Source organism: Pezoporus flaviventris, unplaced genomic scaffold, assembly GCF_033815535.1.
Source record: "Pezoporus flaviventris isolate CSIRO_AGI_PZ_B2104156 unplaced genomic scaffold, CSIRO_AGI_Pfla_v1 ptg000013l, whole genome shotgun sequence".
Classification (NCBI taxonomy): domain Eukaryota; kingdom Metazoa; phylum Chordata; class Aves; order Psittaciformes; family Psittacidae; genus Pezoporus; species Pezoporus flaviventris.
In genome coordinates, this window is record NW_026892561.1 from 16,218,498 (window position 1) to 16,241,218 (window position 22,721).

The 22,721-nt window shown below is 45.7% G+C and overlaps 2 protein-coding genes across 16 annotated transcripts in view; one reads left to right on the forward strand and one right to left on the reverse strand.

Annotated features, from left to right (window-relative positions):
* PACS2 (phosphofurin acidic cluster sorting protein 2) overlaps positions 1-22,721 on the reverse strand; it is a 78,785-nt gene that overhangs the window by 48,518 nt on the left and 7,546 nt on the right. For 13 of the 15 annotated variants that reach the window (XM_061451825.1, XM_061451815.1, XM_061451814.1 and 10 more), the window contains exon 2: positions 17-104. The exons of the other annotated variants lie outside the window; for them this stretch is intronic. In XM_061451825.1, coding sequence (XP_061307809.1) covers positions 17-104 — 88 coding nt within the window. The remainder of the gene's footprint in view (positions 1-16; positions 105-22,721) is intronic. 15 annotated transcript variants of the gene reach the window in all.
* Positions 12,391-22,721, forward strand: part of REG4 (regenerating family member 4) — a 126,680-nt gene continuing 116,349 nt past the window's right edge. Inside the window, exon 1 of the mRNA XM_061451829.1 lies at positions 12,391-12,397. The gene's annotated coding sequence lies outside the window, so the exon portion shown is untranslated. The remainder of the gene's footprint in view (positions 12,398-22,721) is intronic.

Below are 22,721 nucleotides of genomic sequence, written 5' to 3' on the forward strand. Positions count from 1 at the left end.
ACTGAGCAGCAATTACCTGCATTTTGACAGCAATGACCCCAGAAATAAGCTCCTTATCCAATTCCTTTAAGACTACCAGTTTCTTTAATGTCAAGCTGCACAACCTGCAAACAGGAACAGAAGAGAAACAGTTACAATCATGCCTGAGAAAGGAAAAACTCTGAACAGCTTTTACACACAGCAGTATCCCAGTTTGAGGGTGAACAGGCTCTGGACACAAGCCATACACTGATAGAGACATAAAGACAGCAGAAATATGTGAGGCCGTCCCTGGCTTTTCAGGATGAATTTCGCCAACCTTTCACAAACACAAGGAGGTGGACAGGAGGTACACCTCTCTGATACAACCCATGGCCACATAAGAGCACCTCACAGTGACAGCAGAGACTTGGATCAGCCACAGCTGGGAACTCTTGCTCTGAGTCAGACCAAAAGCTTTACGGTCAGAGGAATTAAATTCTGGGAATATAAAAGCACTGGGTCAGTCTGATTTTAAACTTATCTACAAAGCTTTCCTAGGTTGTTGGCTTTTTCAGTTTCAGACTCCTGGCTCTCAAAAGATCTCATTCCCATCTCGTCTCGTCAACCCACACATTCTCCTCCTCACCCCCAGACAAAAGTGCTAGCAAGTGGCTCAGGCATGCCTAATGGGAAAGGAAAAAAAGAAAAGAAAAAGAAAGAGGGAAAGAACCCAAGCAGTGGCCTCTGGCCCTCAAGTTCACATGCCACACATACGCAAGTAAATCACATTCTTTACCCTGGCAATGCTACACTGTTCTGGTTAAAGCTGTTTGCACTTCTGCCTTCCAGCACAGGGAGCTTGGGAGGGCATAAAGTTTGGACTAGGCGCAGCTGAGTTAAGGCTCTGAGGCAATGGGACTACGGTACTGTCACTGTCATAATCCCACAGAAGTTGCCACCAGCTGGTGTAATTAAGAAGGCATGCCTAGAAACAAACTTAAGGAAAGATAATCCTGAAGCAACACCAGCTCAGCTTGAGGCAAGCAGAGGCCAGAGGAAGTTGCCAGCTTGGCTCTAATGACTAGACATCATCTGTCATGCTGGCCAGGAGCCAGCACTGCCTTTGTGTCAGGTCCCCATCCCATGGCATGGGCATCTTTGGCCTCTGCCATAGGATGTTAGCATGCCTCAGTGTGGCTTCTTGGAAACACACTGCAGTTTTCTCCAAGATAAAGTGTAACATCAGGGCTGTTCATGAAGGGGTCCGCAGTAGATCGGAAGAGGAGCCAACTGTGGATTTTGGTATACGCCCAGGCAGCGGAAGCACAAGTGCAATTGACTGAAGCTTACACTTAAACTACAGGACCTACACTGGCGCCAGGAGCCCAACAAGTCACCACAGCAAGCGTGACTTGCACCTCCACCACCCTCTCCATTACAGAGGGAAGCTGAAATGTTGCTTTGTTGCAATGCCTGAAGGTAGCCACAATCAGTCTGGATGAAAAACTGCAGGAGACACACAGCTAAAGGCTTTTCCTGACAGGAGCAGCGACAGATGTTGAAGCAAATGCTGCCTGCCTCATCCAGAAACATCAGTGGCTCTGCCCAAACTCTGCCCTCTCGCACAGGGCTATTAACCAGGAATAGCAGGTCAGCTTTTACAGTCTTCATACAAGCAACTCCCCAAGCCTACCCTTGCCAGCCTCTCCTCCACTCCAGCCCATACCATCTGCTCTCCCTGCTCACTTGCAAAGCACTGGTTCTTGCTATCAACCCCCCAAATAACCAAGAGATCCAAAGGCTCTTTCCATTGCAGAGTTTTGCATCAGGAGATACGCAGCCAGAGATGCTACAAGGAAGCTGGAAAACCTGGGTGTGCCTGGGCCTCCGTTCCCTCAGTCACACCACCAGCAGCTGTGCACGGTGTCATCGAGAGAAACATGCTACAGAGCACAGCCTGGGGGTGCTGGGTGCCAGAGGAAGGTCAGCAGAAGCAGGCAGGACAGTCTGGGAAGCCAAGCATGCTTTCACCCACAGCCACAGCCTCCCCTGAGCGAAGCAGGCACCTGCAGAAGCAACAGAGCATGGGCCAGTGCGTTCAACTGCAAACATGTCCCTGTGAACTAGAAATCAAGTGAAGCTGTATCCCCTCAACCTGGAATGCAGAAGAGGCTGACAGCTTTTCCCTCTGCATCCTGAACAAAACAGCAAGCACAGATGCATGTGGCTGCTGCCATGAAGCAGCCACAGGATCTAGAGGAAAGAGGCTGTGATGCCATTTGTTTTCTTTGTAACACTGTAGCTGGAGGACAATTGCGCTTGGCTTGCCAAAACCCACACTGCTTGGCTGGTCAGGTGCTGAGAGCAGAGGTAGGACAACACACTGGCATTGTCTTGGCAGACAGGCCAGCAACAGTGGCCTTTTCTCCCCAGCCCTGAGCTCGAGGATGAAAAAGGTACGGGAAGAAACAATGGTTTTCTCAGCACACACAGCCGAGCACAAGGAGGGCGTTCTGTTCTCTGCCAGGCATTCCTTCAATTCATCATTTATGAGCTTTGATCAAGCCCTGTGGAGCACTTGCTGCTTGGGGAAAAAAAATAAAAAAATAAAAAAATTAAAAGCCTTCTTTACAGTGATCAGAAAAACAAAAGCAGTTAAAGAAAGACATGGAACGCATCTGCTTTCTTTATTCCACATTGCTCGGCTGCTGGTACTAAAAGGCACTTCACACTCAACAATGAATGTTTATATTCTCCAGTGGGGGTGGGGAAAAGGAATAAAAATCAGTTTAAACCCCACCAAATCACTCTTACCCTCAGCACACTTATTGTTCTGGGTCTTCAGTCTAAGTTTGTAGCTTACAAATCAAAGCAACCTTCAGGATATGTGGCAGAACAGGGCCATACCTTACTCAAATAATCATTAAAAGGCATCTTCTAAGCGCGTCACTGCATCCAGAGCCATGGTGCCCCTGCCACCAGCACAAGGATCCTGAACTGCTTGAACCCACAGGTACAGCAAGGATTTGTCTGCCATACCTGCCTCTGATAACAGCAGCACTTCCTTCCATATATTTATCTCTTGCCTAGGTTTTGCTGTAGCTCCATCAATTCTCAGGGATCAGGAAGGGGCCTTGTCTCACAAAATACTTCTATCCATGAGCCTGCTAAGATTAAACATTGGTAAGAAAAACAGGACAGACACAGGAGGATCTGGAAAGATCTGAAAAGAGAACATGGCTGCATTTGGAAGTATCTAACGCTTATATGCAGGATCTCCATGAACACAGGGAAAATAACCTTAGCACACACATACAGAAGGGGAATTGAGGAAGCCTCAAGTCTGGAGCTGAAAGAGCCTGAAGTATTTTAAGCAGTCTAAAAGAAGCCTGGGACTGCAATACAGGAGGTGCAGACAAACCCTTTCTTTGCATGTTTGTTTCAGCAGCGACCCATGGCTGCAGACAGGGAGGGACTTAAGCCAGCAGAAGTGCTAAATTAGAGGAAGCAGTGTTAAATAAGAGCAACAGAAATCTGAGAGCCACAATTTCTACCCGTTCTGAAGGTTCATAGTAGATCTCCCTGCTAGGGGCACAGCTGGGTCCCACACAGCAGCAGGCAGTGCCTACTGCAGAACTTGTGTCCCCTCCACTCACTCATACCCCTTCCTATGGTGAGGAGGCACAAGGTACTGGCCTGACCCCGTTCTCAGGTTAACAAATCATGTGACAGCTTAATGCATTCTACAAGAATAAAACTCTTCATCTTTCTACATCACTGCTGCAAGAACAGTTTTAAAGAGGAAACCTCGACTTGACCCAATGGTTTCAACTCGCCCTGCTAATGCAAGTTGTGGTGAATAGCTTCATCACAAGCTCTCTGCCAAAAGAGAGAATTATCTGCAAAGAAGAAAGCATTTTCGTAACCAAGATCCAGAGAACGTGCCCAGAGCAACCAAATAAAGTGCTGCACTCTTTACTCATTGGATGTTGTGCTCTTGCATCCCTCTGAGTAGGAAGATCAGGAAAATAAGCCCCCTCCAAGAAAGAGTCTGGCTCACCGAATTAAATGTTTCTGTCTCCACAGGGAGCACAGTAATTGCACTGAGACCTTGCTCACGCAGAGACAGTCACATCAACAGGAACGAAAAATTAAAAATTAAAGAACTGTGTTTTAATTAAGCCCCACAGAAGTTGAGAATAACAACAGATAATAACAGATGCATCCACAGCTAGAGGGGACTCCACGTGCAAGACAAGAGCTGGGGCAGGAAGACTCTGCACCTCACTACACAGACACCTTTTGGCCAGGTTAAAAGCTGTGAAGAGATTGTTCCTAGAGAAAATGTTTCATGCCAGGAGCACTCTCCTCTGAGGTTTGTAAACATCAGTCAGCTGATGGCTATAAGGAAGGAACTGATTTCTATTTTGTCACTGGACAGTTTTCCCTCACCCAAATTACTGCAGCATTTCAGGACAGCTAGCAGGCTCCTACCCTAATGCTTTCAACATCAACTTTGAGTGTTTTGCTCTAAGCTGACACCTCACACCCAAGTCAGTCCCAAAATAATTCGTGAGCCACTTAAAGAAGTGAAGGGAGAAACCTGCCTGCATACATGCTTGCCCAGACAAACAGAGCCATTCTGCACATAGCTACAGGGTGTCTGTGCAGAAGAGGCATTTTTCAGAGACAGCTGCTTAAGTAAGGTATGAATGCATGCAGCACACAACTAACCAACTGTGCAAGCAGTTCCTTATGCCTACTTCATACATGCCCAGGAAGAACAGAACACAATGATGTACTCTGCTGCACTTACATGATAAAGGCAAGCCTCTGTGCTGGCCTAGGAGAGTTAGCTCGGGGAGAAAAGCTGTCCTCTAATGTCTCTGAACCATCAGAGCAGGGCCTCCCCACAAGGGTAGCAACCATAGAATCTGCAGGAAGAGTGCTTCTTCACTTTCCAAAGCTTATAAGCTAATTCCCTCAAAATGGTCCCATCCTCAGGTAAACTCCAAGGCAGGAAGAAACTAAATGAGGAGGCAAAGGTGAAGCACCCCAATTTCTATCAATACCAGAAACATACTGACTCACAAAGAAACATAATAGTCCTGTACTAATCTCTGCTTTCTTCTTCTTCCTTCACACTTACCAACAAGTTAAATGGCAACCTTCAGATAGCCATTCTGGCTACAGATCCATTCGTGTAAGCTTTAAGAATCCAGGGAACAATTGCAGAACAAGTGTTTTAATTCTTCTTGTTCTATAGGGTCTCAAAATAAAAATCCTCCCAGGTTTAATACAGAGAATTAGGCTTCTAAGATTCTACAGACTAAGACCCATAGAAATGCTGAAGCAAGCAGGCCTTGTTCAGACACATAAGAGGATTGCAAGTTATTTTACACAACAGGCTCTATCCAGGACCTCACGAGGACACATATGCAGAGCCAGACACTAACCTTTTACAGCTGAAATACCATCCTGCTCACTTCAAATATATTACAAATACCCCTCCTCCAAACTGAGCATGCAAAAGCAGTGGGGATTTCAAAATTTTGCAGACCTACATAATTTTTAGAAGATCCTAGAATTCTGCATGGGCATATCTGCAATTTAAGGAACAGCATGCAGTTAATACGACCAAGGATTAAAGCACTTCCGAGCTTAGATACACCAGTCCAACATGGAATATGCTAAGAGATGTCTTCCTTCACTGGGACAAGGCATTGCTGGCTGGCTCTAGAGGACTCACCCAAGGCAGGAAAGGATCAGGATCCCTGCAAGCCAAATAACTTTGGCTCACAAAACATAAGAGTTTACATATTCCATTGGCACTTCTCATTTCATAGCAGTTCAGTAGTCTAGAAAGGAAAGGGCACTACTGAGGCACAGCAATGCTGGTGAAACTCACAAGGGTTAAAGCTAAACCTTCACAGCTCCACATACTCTTCAGGTAGTCAAGTAAAAATTCTGTGCAAGCTGGCAGTTGTGTCACATCATGCTCTGACTACCTGGCTGAGACCCGATGTATTCCAAGTCACACTGGTAGGAAATCAGCCCGTCTGTCACCAACTGCTCACCTCCAGGTACATGCTCTGAACTGTGCTACCAAGAAACAGCAGCTTTCTGTCCCCTTAAGGGGCTGTTTCAGTGAAAACAAAAGCAGCTCTCTTCACAGGTCTGTTGGCCTCAGTCAGGATCTCAGTTCCTGCACACATTGCTATACATTTAGCTTCTCACAAAAAAAAACAACCAACCACCAACAAAACCCAACATACCATGAAACAGATCAGTTCTGTTTCTCAAATAGGCAATGGAGTACAAAGGAGCTAGGCAAAATCACCTATGTTTTCACACCATGCTGCCTGAAAAGCCAAGCACAGGAACAGGTCTAGTTAAGTACACCTCTCTTGGCTTGTCCCGTTCAAAGCCAGCATCAAGAACACAAGGACTGCACTGCATCCTGATACCAAAAAGAGCATCAATGAAAGAACCTATGGTACTGGTGGATTAGGTTTGATCAATGTTTTTAAAGTTCTGAGGCATTAGGAAGGTGGTTTATTAGCTTTAAAGACTAAAGTCAGCAAATAATGAAAAGCCGATTGATGGTTAAGGCTCCTTTGACATGGTTAAGGCTCCTATCAGCATTAGAAGTTCTACATTACAGATGACACAAACACATCTGATATTTATTGTATTAATTTAGTAGTAGCTGGAGTTAACCAGAGGCACCACAACCAAGGATGGAGATAGACCAGGCATAGTCACATCCATCTGATCAAAGTCCAGTGGTAGGGTCTAACAAGCTGGCATGAAACACCCTTGCACTGCAGTACAGCCTCCCTCACTCAGAGAGCCACACGGCACCGAAATTCCAGTCTCCTGTTTGAGCACCTAATGAGAGCAGTCAAAGAGGCACACGTCAGAGAGGAGAAACCTTAGGATGTGGGCTGGTCAAGCCATTTTTGTAGCTACAGCTTCATTTCTCAGCTAGCCAGCAACAAAATAAAGGCACAACCCACTAAACTTATATGAGACAGCCAGCATGGAGAGCAGCTCCCACCAAATGCCTTTCAGATTGGCAAAGAAGCATATACACAAACCCTGAGGCACAGCATCCCTAAACACCAGCAGCAGCACCAGGTTGGGAGCAGTAATATCTCCACAGCAACTAGGGATGTCACAGCCTACATGTGATCAGCTCCTCTGTGACCATGCAACAAATGAAACCAGCTCCTCCAACAGCCCGCTTGCTCCTCCTCACTCCCCTTCAGAGCGGACTCATGGCAAATCCTCCTTCACTTTGTGAAGAACGATATTCTCTGAACAACTACTTCCCTAGCAGCTGCCCTGCCCCATCCCAAGTGTGTATGCGCTTGGCAGTGAGAAGTCAGTGTGCATCTTGGTGCTGGCAGGTTCAGAGGGAGGTCCTGACCTGGCCAGTCTGGGTTGGTGTTTAGTATTTTCTTTTTGATAGTAGGAAGGCACAGGTCTCCAAGCACTCCTGCACTCACTGCTTTCAGAACGCTAGCTGCTGTGCAGCACATATTGGCCCTAAGGCCCGCCAATCATTAGAGGCCTGGACTCAGCCTCTAATCTATCCTGAGCTTCCCCTGTGTCTGTAAATCAGTCAAAGGCACCCACCTAGAAGAGGGAAAAAAACCCTATGCCAACAGCAGCCTCAACTTCAGGCTCATGTCAGAAGAGCTTGTAAAGAAGACCTCAGCTCTGCTCAGGTTACCCGTCACTGTGATATCCTCATCATAAGAAATCAGGACTAGGAAGCCTCCAGCTAAGAAAGCAGTAAAGGACAAACAGACGGCTCCTTGGTGTACCTAAATCTGAGCTTGCTTTCAGGACGTGAACAATTTGCCATCTCTGCCTTTTCCTCTACACTTTGAACAGCTTCCACGACACCTTCTGATGCAGCGGCAAGCTCAACAGCCTGCCACTCCAGACACCATATAGGCTTACACCATGAGTTGCATTAAATTGCTTCTCACTCAGCCATCTCCAAACACTTCCCAGTTCACAACCAAGTCAGACACGTGGTCCTCCTAGTCAAAGCCAAGATCCTGATGGCATGTAATTCTTAAGACTTGGTGGTTGTCTGAAAGACAACCACCTGACACCACTCTGAATAAAGAGACTTTGAGAACTGTTGTAGATGAGTTCTTTTGAAAGGAATTTTGGGGGTGGGCTTGTGTGATTGTTTTTAAGTTTGCTTTTCCCTTGCTGACCCATTTAGACTCAAGGCAGCAAAGACAGGGCAGGTGTTCCTGCATTCATAACAATCTGCCATTCTGTAACATTGATTTAAACCAGCCGCAGCGAGTGCCAGATGAACAGGGTTTTGTTCATGAAGTTTGCAATATGGCCGAAATAAACAAGATGGGAGAACCATACAAGCATACTTTAGACCCCCATATGGCTGCTTGCTTTTTTACTGAGAATTCAGCATGTCCCGTAAGAGTAAAGGCAGAGCAGTCAGCAGCAGCAAAAAGCATTTGTGAACTTTAGTGATACATTTGGTATTAGCCAGCACAGCAATCAAATATACAAAGCATCTTGCTGGCAGACTTGCTTTTCAGACTAGAAGAACACTTCATAGATCCCAGTGCCGTTCTCACCGCTGCAAGTCAGTCAAACCCTGCCATTCTAGCCTCTTTCCAGACTGGTATACGTACCCCAAAATCTCACAGAGCCAACGGTCTATGCTCTTCCTTTAACTGCCCCATGTTCAATGCCAGCTCCCTCTTCCCCTGACTGCAGAGGTGAATGGGATGACAGTCAAAGAAATATCAGAATTCATTACATAAGTTAGAAACATTGGGTTTTTTGCACAATTCTCATCATGCGTCAAACACAGAACTATTTATCACCTCAAAGTACATTTCCAGCATGCAGAGGATCCAAAAATACAACACTAGCAATCTCAGCTACAGGGAAGGAGCAGCAAAGGAAAAGTTGCAAGTCCAAACCTCTATGTACTCAACAGTAAGTCAGAAGAGAGGTTAGGAGAACCATCAGCTCCATAAAGAGCGATTTCGGCATCTGTATCACACACCCTGCGTAATGCTTGCAGCACCTCAGCTGTTTGGCACACAGCACTGAGCTCCTCTGAGCCCCCCACAGCACCAGCTCATCTCTGCACAGGTACTTCCAACAGAGAACTGCAACAGTGACAAACGGTTTGCTCTCTGGCCACAGCTCAAAGGATGTTTCCAAATCAAGCACATTAAAACAGTTATAAAAGGAAGGTTCTTCTTTCCCAGAAGCATTTATTTAGATTTGAATGGTGCCAGTTTTTACAAGGCAACAACACACAGCTGACAAAGCAGCCTCCATCAGTGCTAAATATAATTCACAAAGAACTTCAGATCCTGCCACTACATCTGGGGAACTCTATTCAGCATTAAACATGTTGGAAACACTGGCTTAACACCCCTCAAACTGGAACAAAACATCGAGGGTAAACCAGCTGGAACATACTATCCCTTGCAGATGCATCTCCCCAGAAAGGAAGGGGCAAACTGGGAGGAACTTTGCAGTATTAACAGTAGTCAAAAAAGGCCTGAAAATGCAAACGCACTCAGCACTCCTTGCAAGTAAATGCCTCTTTATGTCTTTGGCTAAAGCTCCATTGTGCTGCAACACCTAGCCCTTGCATTTCTCCCATCAAATATTCTGGGCAGAGCTTGCTTATTTGCACGCTGTCTGCTGGAGTGTTCCTAAGAGCACAGAGAAAGAAACAAATCATGAAAGAACACGAATAAGGGACTAGTGAGATTCTAAAAAACAACTCGTTAATCACATTACCCAGGTTGATGAAAGCATGAGAGGACTGCAGAGAAACTACCACCACTACTGCAAGGGACAGAACTTCAGCACTAGCCAGAAGCAATATTTCAACCTCCAAAACCAGCCAAACTGGACTGAAAAGGCTTACAGAGAATGCAGTGCCTGCTGTCAAGCCTAACACAAGCCACCCATCAAAGGCCTTGAAAACTACAGAATCCATCAGGAGTGCACTAATGAACAGAAACTGGGATCTCTTATCTTCGAGGCTGACTCGTGGAGGTTACTTTACTGTGAAGCAGCAGCAGATTTTGCATTGACAAGGACTGCATGAAACATCTACCCCCACTCTGAGGAGGTGCCTGAACAGCAAGGAACCTGCACCACCAGGCTGTCCTCAGGGCCTGGGGAATAGCCAGGAGATGCATTTCCAGACTTTGCAACAGGGCTGCATAAGACTGCTGATCCCCTCTCAGTAAGAGTAGCTTCCCTTAGGGAAAGTCCCAGTCTCCAGGTGATCTCAAAATGTCTCTCAGTAACACTTTAAAAATGCATCCTACCCGACAGTCTCTCTCTTCACATCTAAATATACTCTGTATGCTCTAGTTTAAAGAGCTGCTACTTGAAAAGAGAGCACTTGTTTGGAAATAACTCACCACAAAGTTTTCTATTTGTTTTCTTTTCTGTAAAAACCCTTGTGACCAAGATTTCACTGCATTTCTCATGGAAAAGGGAGAAAACCTGGCAACTCAGACTTTGCTTACCCTCTTTTCTGAAAGCTTACATCATCTTTAAGTTTACTGGGATAAAAGGAACCACATTTTTTACTAAAGGAGCTCAGAAGAACCACCAGTGCTGAACACTTGCACTGGAAGTCAGAACACAGTGATTTGCTCTGGAGGAACAACTGCATTTCCTTAATACTCTAAACCTCTTCAAGAGCTGTCAAAAGTTGAGCTGGAAAACAGAGATTCAATATTATTTGAATAATACATTTCATTAACATCACTGCTGATAATATTTCATTCCTGAAAGCAATAAGGAAGCGGCAAAGCAAAACAAATTCCTCAATTTGTTAGTTCAATTTGCCAAGAATATTTACTATTATATCACAGTGACCTGTGTAAACTAGCAAAACACAAGATGCTGGTCTTCACCACTCAGAACTTGTTCCAGATCCCCCCCATAAGATTTTTAATGCTGAATATAAGCAATAAACCAAAAAGTGATTTATAGCAATCATAATCCATTCAGTCCCCAAAACCTTAATCAGGCCTATGAGTTCCCACTGAACCCAGATTTATCAAGATAAACTGCAGGCACTATACAAAATAAGCAGATGGAGGTAAATGAGGCATGAAAGAAACTTCTCATGAGGCATGAGAAGAAACTTCTTCTCAGTGAGGGTGATGGAACACTGGAACAGGCTGCCCAGGGAGGTTGTGGAGTCTCCTTCCCTGGAGACATTCAAAACCCGCCTGGACACATTCCTGTGTAACATTATCTAGGTGTTCCTGCTCCGGCAGGGGGATTGGACTAGATGATCTTTCGAGGTCCCTTCCAATCTCTAGCATACTGTGATACTGTGATACTGTGAACAAGCAGAGACTGGGTATGAGTTAGCTCTTCCTCAGCAGGGTACTAAGGTTCACTGCTGAGAGGGAATACCAAAAAGCCTATCCAGCATTTAGATAGTTACTCCATTTGTAAATAGGACCACACTATTGGAACACTCATAAAGACCAAACTCTATAGCCAGACCAGTCTTGGCTCCCTGAAAACATTCTCTTCTAATACCCTTGCCTGATACTATCAGATAACACTAACAAGACAGCGATGCTAAGAGCAAGGAATAGGTATCAGCATCATTCTGTGGTTGGTGCTCCTGTTTATGGATGAAACAAAGAACATCCCAAAAACAGATGCATGTACTCAGATTATCAAAGAGCCTCAACTGTTTCTGTAACAGAAATGATCACAGTGGGGATGAGATAGAGACAGGTACCCCAATGTTTTTTCAACCCTCAGGATGGAATTTATCCTTAATTTTATGCCTCCTCACTCAGAGGACCATATTCAACATCTCATTTTCATCACATGACTACAACTAATACCAGCTCCATTAAATTTTGTACTGGGGCTAGTTATACATGAAATGTGTTTATGTACATTATATGTTTATATTGTAGCCTCAAATACACTAACACGCAAATGATCTGCTAAAACCCACATTATCTAAAGCTGTTAAATGTTCCATATCTGCCAGATTCAGCTGAGATTTAAAACAATGATGCAAGAAATTCATTACATTATACCCCTTTCTCTCTGCCCACCTGTTACAGGGCAATACAAATCCACCATCGCTTATGCTGTTTTCCTTTGGAGCCTGAGTACTTACACTGTAGCCATGATGAGAGGGGCCATCCCTACCTTTTCACATCTTACAAACAGTAGAATAATGCCTCCCATTTCAAGACTCTGCATGCAGTTTGCAAGAAGTCTCCCAGGCCATGGTTTAGTATGATAAGTAAGACAGCCAAATCTGTGCCTCTGAAGAAATCACATTTCCCTACAGCGAGAATAAGAAAAGTGGTCTTGAGACTCCCACAAGCTTGGTGAGCCCAAGCTCTCCAGAGAGCCAGTGTAGATTTGCTACCACTCTCCAGGTGTTTATTTTGAGCCTTCATTTCCTTTGCTATACTGTGTCAGCTCATCAGCTTACAGCAAGCACCTTGAAACACGCTGAAGGGAAACACTGGAGCCAAGGAGAGTGCAGGCTGCAACTGTTTCACTAAGAGATTTTCATGTCACATATGAGAATTGTGATCACGTATAAATGTTCACGTAACTACAGATTACTAAGCCATTTCTCTGCTTTCACACCTGAATCAGCAAGAATACTCCAGAGAGACAGATGGCCCCCATGACTGATACTCAACAGGGTCTTCTGTTTGCAGGTGTACCATCTCAAACACAGATTAGCTTCTACTCAGAGCAGGTCTTCCTGGAGAGCTGGTGGAGAGTGTGAATTCACTCACAGGAGAAAAGCCCAGTGTTACTCATGTAATAGCTTGGAAGATCTGGAGATAATTTTGGAACCAAGATAGCCCAAAAGACTGTCAGCAGAAGCAGCAGCAGTCTGCTGACAGAGGACAGAAAACAGAGAAATAAAAGCTAGAAAAGGAGCCTGGACTCACTGTTCAAGAGACAGGAACTGTGGGAGGCAACATGAACTGTTGAATTCTCCACCCTAAGCTACACCAAATTCTGTCTTTAAACTGGTACAAGCCTTCTGTGATGCCCTGGAAGTTAATAAATCTATTTCAACTTACCTATAAACAGGTGTTGGCTCTTCGTATGTCTATGATTCAGTCAGCCCCATAACAAATGCTGGCAGCACTGGGCCATAGTTACTGCATCAGAACACTACATGTCTGCAGCTTCCAGCTGCTGGGCTTTATTAGGCACCATAAAAGCAAGAGATCACAAAAGCATCGAGCCTGATGGATCCAAAGAGGAAAGAGAGTTACAAAATTTCTCCATTCAGTGGGAAGGTAGAGGAGGGATGCAGCATGCAAGACTGGATATTCCTGACGCTTCAAACTTAATATTTTATTGATTATTCAATCAATAAAACTTTAGTCTAATGGGTACTTTATTGTACTCTAGCTCTCTCATGATTTCTACAATACCATGCAGGGAGAGCAAAGGAAAACTCCTTTTCCGAGGGACACGTATGTATTTCCTCACCATGACTCTATCCTGCTCCACATCTTTCCTATCTGCACTCAAAAGTAGTGAGTGGTCAAAACATTCTCAGAGCTTGATAAAAATGAAAGTCAAATGTTTTCAACAAAAACCTCTTTGTTAACACATTCTCATGGCTACTGAAACTGCAAACCTGTTCAGAGAGATGCCTTAACAATGAAGTATCATTTAAAAATGCATTTGCAGCTGTGCATATTTCACTTCAGTCACACCATTGTGAATTATACCTCACCATGTCCTTATAGAAAAGAGGTGGGCTGTCAGGGGGATGGGAAGGGGGAGAGAAAAGAAAGGAATTTTTTTACTGAACAAAAGAGCTCCAAGAAACTGATACAGCTTTGCTGGAAGCTATTCCCAGCCCACTCAACATTTTTGATTGTATACATACATACCAGAATCCCAACAAGGGGCATTCTTCCCAGCTAAAATATGAACCATCAGCAAATCTGACCACCACCAGGGAGAAATACAAAACCCTTGTGGAAGTAAAGAAAAGCAGAGTGAAACCATCTTTCAGCTGTCCTAAATCAAGAGCTACATTTGAGAGCTCACCATGGTGGCAGCCTTACACAAACACACGCAAGTATCCAGCACACTGCTAGCCAAAGCTAAGCAAAGCAGGGTTCCTATGCTATTATTTGCTTTACTACCACAGTCAGTTACACAGCACTCAAAAAGTACACAATATACAAAGCACCTTTTCCTCACCTCCCCAGAAGCCTTGTGAAAAACTGGGTGAATTTACCAATATTCACCAGATAGTTCTGCAGTGAACCATTCTGCAAGGAAGCGTGCACTGACTCCAAGTCAGCTGGGAAGCCAAGCGCTACGCACTGCTTTCACAGCTCAAAACCACAACAGTGGCCTGTGGCAACGCTGAGAGAAGTCAGTGGGGAAGTAAATATCTCAAGAAAGCGAAGGCAGCACACGGCTGGGATACTGGTGAGGTCGAGCTAAACCTACTCACAACCCATGTCTGGCCCAGAGCCTGTACACAAGCACACCTGGGTGCAACAGGGCTTTTCATACAGAGATCCTCCTGAATGCAAGTGCTGTACAAAGGCAGGAACACCAGGAACCAGGCTGAGGCTGTTCAGACCTGCAGGAAAGCAGTACTGCATAGCAAACCTGAGGGTCCGAACCCAGACAAGGCAGCTGCATCTTCAAACACAGCACCATCACCATCTGTGCAGGACATCAAGAAAAGCTGAGCACCCTGCACTCAAGAGATCAGCACTAGAAAGCTGGCCTTGAACGCAGGTGCAGCAGGAATATAAACAGCACTGCTCAGCACTGGCAGGCTGCATGTACATTTAGGTCATGATCCTGGAACAAGGAAACAATTGAATGAACAGTAAAAGCTTATTATAAACGTTTTTTGTAAGGACACTCAGCAGGACCTGCCATTCACATGTCAGAAAAACAGGAACATGCTGACTTAAGGCTGAACTGAAGAAATCCACCTCTGAAATCCCTTCTCCCTGGAAAAAGTCTCTACCCACTTGCTTGAACTGAGCACTGGCCAGCCTGCTGATCCTCAAGCACATCACCATGGACCAAGGGTGAAGAACCACAGAGTTTTGTCTCCGTGAGCAGCTTTACATGTGAGCCACTGAAGGCTACATGTTGTAAGGAAAAAACAAATCTTCTAACCTCCTTCGGTATCTGCAAGCAGCTGTCTCAGATCCTCACTGGGACTGAACATGAGCAGACAAAGCTTATCCAAGTACCTGGAGACACTCAAAGGCTATTTGTAAAGCAAGAACAAAGTCTACATTAATGGTCTTCAACTCTATTAAGCAAAATAAAGAGGAACGCTGGCAGAAAGAAGATACAGATCCCACCAGCCTGAAAGAGAAATCAGAGCACCTTAAATTCTGACACACTCGAGTGCAGCATAGGGAGAAAGTAGAAGAGCTAATAAAAGGGAGTTCAGCCCCTAGCAAGTGACTAGCAACATGAAATATATATGATCCAGTTCTGGCAGTTCTCAGCTTTCCTTGCAAATCCTTCATTTTAAGGCAGCAGGTGCAACGATCAGGAAAGCAGAATATCATGTTTCTACTAGTTAGAAAGCATGCAGGTATATTTTCATGAAAGAGGACATTTTGGAAGGATCCTTTTGACACTGAAAACTGCCCATCTGAGAGGGAGAGACCATGGAGGAAGGCTGTAGAACAACTCTAAGAAACTCAGAGCAGACCCTGCAGCAGGCAGGTGGAAGGGTGGAAAGGGCCATGGGAGACCAGGATTAGAAGCACTAGAGATTTGTAAGTGATGCTTTAACAATAGCTTTCTTTTAAGAAGGAAGCTCTTCCTGCTGTAGGTAATCTGTTTAGTGTGAACATAAATTTAAACACTGGGGAAGGGCTGCACAAAGGATAAGCGATTCGTCGGTCAGCTAAAACCAACAGCTCTAAAACTCCTCCAATACCTATCCAGTAACATGGACCACGGCAGAGAGGGAATAGTCACTCCCCAAAGCAGTGGTCAGGGGCAGCTCAGTGGGGCTGCTCCAGCCTTTACATAGGCTAGCAGATGACCTAGGAAGGTCTTTTTCAGCCACGTTTTCTATTTTCGTAGTCTCTCCCCTTTCCAAGAGGTCACGCAGATGAAAACACCAATTTAACTAATGCCAGATGGCAGACAAGTTAAGCCATATGAATCTTAGCTTATTATATAATTATCTTAATTTTTTGTAGAAACATGGAAATGCTTACAGTTACTGCCTGGATATTTTGTACATAAACATTTCTAGGCTGTTTATATTTTAAAGAAATTAAGCCCACATGGTTTTGACCAACTACTCCATTACCTTGTGGCACGTTTATGAAAAAAGAAACCCAAGGCTAAGTTTGAAGCTATGCAAAGAGGTTGCAGACACCAATGTCCCTCAGGAGCCCAAAATAATACTTATGAAATGTGCACATCAACTCACAGTTGTAGATTTACTGGATAGAAACTTAAGATTTGCACTCAGTGTTACATGCACCAAATTATTTTCTGGCAAAATCAAGACCATTTAATTTACCTTTAATGAGCCATAATGCATCAGCAAAGACAACAGCACATGAGTGTTCAAGCTCATTTCGCTACTGAATCACATCAGTATGGCAATGGACAGTTTCAGCACCAAACACACCAAGCCATGTGCCAGAATCTCCACAAGTCATCTACAGATTCTACAATCTAATCTAAACTTCATGTGTACAGGTAACAGCAGCACTGAGGAACTGTTAACAGATGTTACAGATGCAGCTCTGCAAGTTATGATCTTGCTATAAAGTCACTGGCAATTACAGATCCAGTGCACGTACAGACTTCTGAATGAAGCCAGTTGTATTTGTAGGTGTCCCATTAGAAACCAGGAGCACATGTTTGAATTTGCATAAGAATCGGTGTGAAGGATTCAGTTACATCCCCAACAATCTCCAGCAGCTTTTGTTACACTGTCAATTACACAAGTTAGGAAGTGCCTGTCTGACAATTTTCTTGCAAAAAGTCTAGCTCCCAAAACCTTCTTCCCACAAGAGACCTCCCCTTAGAGCCCAAAAGAAGGGAAGACCACCTCTACTCCAAACATTTCTTCCCCTCAACCCACTCTCCAGCTCTCACAACAGCAGCCCCAAGCTGCAGAACACACACAAGGCTTCAGACCACCCAGGGTTTCCAGCATGCAGCTGAACACATGCCTCTAAACAAGGGGCTGGACTTCTCCTCCCACAGTTATTAAGTCATTTTCCCAGCCTAAAGAGAAGCTCTGCTAAATTAGAAATGTGGTGCATACATTGGGAGCATGTGGGTCCACTTATTGCTTCCACCTGATGACCTTCAGGCAGCAGCACTGGATTAAATAGGTTATCTGCTCTGTCCTCATCCCCATGCTCTGCCTGCACAACCATTTGGACCATCATGCAGCAAAGAAAAGCAGAGGCCTGGGCTCATTGGAAATGTGATGCTCCAGGGCAGCCTTGGATGCAGTGATCATGAGATAGTCAAATTTGAGATCCTCAGGACAGTGAGAAGAGCGTGCAGCAAGCTCACTGCCCTGGACTTAAACAGAGCAGAATTTGGCCTCTTCAGGAACCTGCTTCAGAAGGTTCCATGGGATATAGCCCTAGAGGGCAGGGGTGCCCAAGACTGTTGGTTGATATTCAAGGATCACCTGCTACAAGCTCAGGAGTGTTGCATCCCAACCAGAAGGAAGTGCAGCAGGAGGGCCAGGAGACCTCCTTGGATGGATAAGGAGCTGCTTAGGAAAATTCAAATCAAAAAAGAGGCTTATAATAAGTGGAAGCAAGGACAGGCGGCCTGGGAAGAGTACAGGGATGTTGTGTGGGAAGCTAGGGACCAGGACAGGAAAGCTAAGGCCCTGTTAGAATTAAACTTGGCTAGGGATGTTAAGGATAACAGGAAGGGATTCTACAGGTACATAGCAAATAAAAAACAGAGTAGGGAGAACATAGGCCCCTTCTCAGTAGAACTGGCTACACAGGATTTGGAGAAGGCTGAGGTTCTGAATGACTTCTTTGCCTCGGTCCTCACTGGCAAAGGCTCTGACCGCACCACCCAAGTCTTGGAAGCCAGATGCAGGGACTGTGAGAATGAAGACCTTGAGCCCACTGTAGGAGAGGATCTGGTTCGAGACCATCTTAAAAATCTGAATGTGCACAAGTCCATGGGACCTGATGAAATCCATCTGCGGGTCCTGAAGGAGCTGGCGAATGAAGTTGTGAAGCCACTGGTCATCATATTTGAGAAATCATGGCAGTCAGGTGAAGTTCCCAATGACTGGAAAAAGGGAAATATAACCCCCATTTTCAAGAAGAGGAAAATGGATGACCCAGGGAATTACAGAGCAGTCAGTCTCACCTCTGTGCCTGGCAAAATCTTGGAGCAGATTCTCCTGGAAGGCATGCTAAAGCACATGAAAAACAACAAGGTGCTTGGTGACAGCCAGCATGGCTTCACTAAGGGGAAATCCTGCCTGACCAATTTGGTGGCCTTCTATGATGGGGCTATGGAACTGATGGACAGGGGTAGAGCAGTCGATGTCATCTACCTGGACTTGTGCAAAGCATTCGACACTGTCCCACATGACATCCTTGTCTCTAAATTGGAGAGACATCAATTTGATGGATGGACCACTCGGTGGATAAAGAACTGGCTGGATGGCCGCATGGAAAGAGTTGTGGTCAATGGCTCAGTGTCCGGCTGGAGACCAGTAATGAGTGGTGTCCCTCAGGGATCAGTGTTGGGACTGGTCTGGTTCAACATCTTCGTCGCTGACATGGACAGTGGGATTGAGTGCGCCCTCAGCAAGTTTGCCGATGACACCAAGTTGTGTGGTTCGGTTGATATGCTGGAGGGAAGGAATGCCATCCAGAGGGACCTTGACACGCTTGTGAGGTGGGCTGATGCCAATCTCATGAAGTTTAACCATGCCAAGTGCAAGGTCCTACACCTGGGTTGGAGCAATCCCAGGCACAGCTACAGCTTGGGCAGAGAAGAGATTGAGAGCAGCCCTGCAGAGGACTTGGGGGTGTTGGTCGATGAGAAAATGAACATGAGCCAGCAGTGTGCGCTCACAGCCCAGAAAGCCAACTGCATCCTGGGCTACATCAAAAGGAGCGTGACCAGCAGGTCGAAGGAGGTGATCCTGCCCCTCTACTCTGCTCTTGTGAGACCTCACCTGGAGTATTGTGTGCAGTTCTGGTGTCCTCAGCATAGAAAGCACATGGAACTGTTGAAACAAGCCCAGAGGAGGGCCACGAGGATGATCAGGGACTGGAGCACCTCCTGTATGAAGACAGGCTGAGAAAGTTGGGGCTGTTCAGCCTGGAGAAGAGAAGGCTGCATGGAGACCTCATAGCAGCCTTCCAGTATCTGAAAGGGGCCTATAGGGATGTTGGGGAGGGACTCTTCATTAGGGACTGTAGTGACGGGACAAGAAGTAATGGGTTAAAACTTAAACAGGGGAAGTTTAGACTGGATATAAGGAGGAAATTCTTTCCTGTTAGGGTGGTGAGGCACTGGAATGGGTTGCCCAGGGAGGTTGTGAATGCTCCATCCCTGGCAGTGTTCAAGACCAGGTTGGACAAAGCCTTGGGTGATATGGTTTAGTGTGAGGTGTCCCTGCCCATGGCAGGGGGGTTGGAACTAGATGATCTGCAGGTCCTTTCCAACCCTAACCATTCTATGATTCTATGACTGACCCAGCTGAAACAACCCACCTCCTCACCTCTACCCTGGTTCACTTTACTATGTATCCTCCAAAATGCTTGCACTGGGACAAGGCAGAAGGTGCTAGCAAGCAGAAGCCTAAGCAGGTAGGTTACAAAGAGCCATCAGACACATCAGCCTCTGAAGACCTGGTAAATGCTAGCTGCAGCCTTATCTGAAGTGTAAGGGCAGTGTATACATCTCTATGCACATCTGAGAAAGAGTCCTTCAGTGAGCAAGCTATTGGAGCTTGGCTGTAACAGGCAGAGGACTGGTAAATGCTTGTGTCTTATACCCAAAACTACACAGGTGGAACAGTAAAAGACAGAGCACCTTGATGTTGGTGCCCCACAGCCAGGAAAAGGATACTGCAATTGCTCTGCTGAGAATGTCAATGTCCCTGTCCCCATTACAAACCCATGAGTTCACACAGCTGAAGCAGCAGTGAAATGAGGACACATGTGACAAGGTGAAATAAAGACTGCATACAACGAGCTGGAAAGCTTACAGGATTGTCTTGAGATTAGACCCCATGTTAATGACACCCATTTTCAGAACAGCCCCTCTAGAGGCAGTCAAATCCAGCTCTGGCACAGCCTCCAGCTGAGCAGGCTCTCCCTGAAGAAACTCAAGACTGAGTGACCTCAAACGATCCTGCTATATTTGTAAAAATGTGTGTGAGGAAATGTCCTCCAACAGCCCTGCAACTTTCATGGTCTCAGGAAAGCCATAGCATGCCTTGTCAAGGTTTCAGCCTGAACAGGGTTAAGAGTTACGCTGCCAGACAAACTCCTTAAAAGATAAGAGAAGGTAATCATCCTCTCCAAAGCAAAAAATGGAGCTCCTTTGTTAAAAACAAACCTAGACCCACAGTCCCACAGCCAAAGGCATCCAAAGAAACACCATGCCTCCAGCAGGTCCAACAGAACCTCAGAAGCTGTTCACAAAGTGACATTTCAAGCTGGCACAAAGCTCCCCAGAGTCTCACTTCTTTGGTTTCAAGATGCATTGCAAAACTGCAAGGTGGGCAGCAAACTCTGCAGCAGAGAGAAGGCTGTGTTCCTCTGAAACTGGCCTTTAGCAGCTGGCAGGACATCTACAAAATCCAGTGGTGCACCAGTTAGAAAAAGTCACGTACCATATGTAAAGGAAGCCTGGCTGGGAATGGCCTCACATTCTAATTGTGAAACTGCACCCGTACATAAATTAATAGGAGACCACACTGCTGTGTGAAAGAGCAGCCTTGTTCACCTCCCTGTGTGTTCCCACTGCTGATCTAAGCCACCTGCTATATATTTCCCTGCATTAGGATGAAGCAGGTGGGCTGAGCACTGCAAACTGTTTCTCATTCCAGAAGCAGTAGTATGTATGTGCAGGTTTCTCTCACAGTACACCCCAGTAAGCAGCTGCAAGAAAGCAAACTGTACTGGCATAAAAACCCCACAAGAGCTGTTTCATGACAAGCCACTGCCAAGCTATGATCTCACAACCTCAACAAGAGCACCCAACAGACTAACGTGTCCAAAGGTGCCAGTACCAGCAGCTCCACACGAACGACGTGCCACAGCCATCGCAGCTGCTCCCCATGCTCGATGCTGCCACGTGCTCCCACAGAGGATGAGCCTGGCTGGCCACAGGAGCATGTCACCAGCTTGCCACAACAGCATGATCACAGCACGGGGTGGTGCAGCTGGGCCTTCGGCAGAGAATTCCCCCACGCAACCCACTGCCAGGAGCCAGGGCACACAAGGGATCAATCACAGAGGGCTCGGCAGATGTGATACTTGTGGACATGTGCCTGGTTCTCAGAAGCTGAGGTACATCTGCATTAACCACGTTCCCCAGGCAGAGATTGCCCTCTCAGCAGAAAGGGGATACAGACTTATATAGAGTATATATAGATAAGGCTTCCTAAGAATCTCTCAATGGAGGTTATTCTCTGCTCTGTATCTAGATCCAGCCTAGTGCCTGTTGGGAAACATGTATCAGAGAAGTGTATGTGCAAACTGCAGCTCATTTTGGCCATTAATGAGAACCCTGCACTGGAAACCCTTGAAACACGGAGAAGAACTACATTATGAGCTCCACAGTTTTCCCATGACTTCATCTGCAGCCCTCTACCTGCAAGGGTAAAGATCCCTTTAGAAATCTCCCTCCTGCACATGACATTTACTTACTAGCAGCAAGGAGCACCTCCAAGCCCCCACACTGCAGTGGCTTTGTAGAAAAATCCTTCCCTGTAGAGCAAAGTTTAACAGAGCAAAGGGATCTGATGGAAGAGACAGTGGCTTTCTGCAGAAGATTTTTAAGAGCATACTACTTTGCTGAGCAGTGAAAACAGGTTCCACTGCACCCTGCACATAGACAGACAACTTGGCTTTACAGCCTTACACTTTCATACCTCCAGCTCTTCCCAGCCCCAGTAACACACACTTAAAAAACAACATCCTCAATCACCAGGTTTGCTCTTTTTTCCCTTTGTGGAACAAAAGAAACTACCTCCCCAAGGCCCAGGAGGTTGCACACATCTTAGAGCACTGAGAAAAAGGTGGCTAAATGACCATTTCCCAAAAAAGAGCAAAGCAGGAAACACAGCGAGTTGATCAAAACCTCCCAGTGTCCAGGTGCTGATCCCCGCCCAAATAGCACACACCGTTCTTGGAGGCATTTCCCAACACATTCAAACATCTGTAAGACAGTTATCCTTCCAAATCAGCACAGAGGCTATGCACACTGCACACAACATCAAAATTGATATCTTATGATAATCTGCCTGCTTAGAGAAGAACAAATGCCATTTTCCTTAACAACTCTTCTGAAATAAGATCTGAACCACCATGCAGATTTCAAACTTTTTTGAAATACAAACACACACTCTTATTTTCAGTGCAAACCTCCTAAGAACAGCCACTCAGCAGCTCGGGAAGACAGAACTTCCATAAAGCATGCAGCTGCCAGGACCTGCACCCAAACCA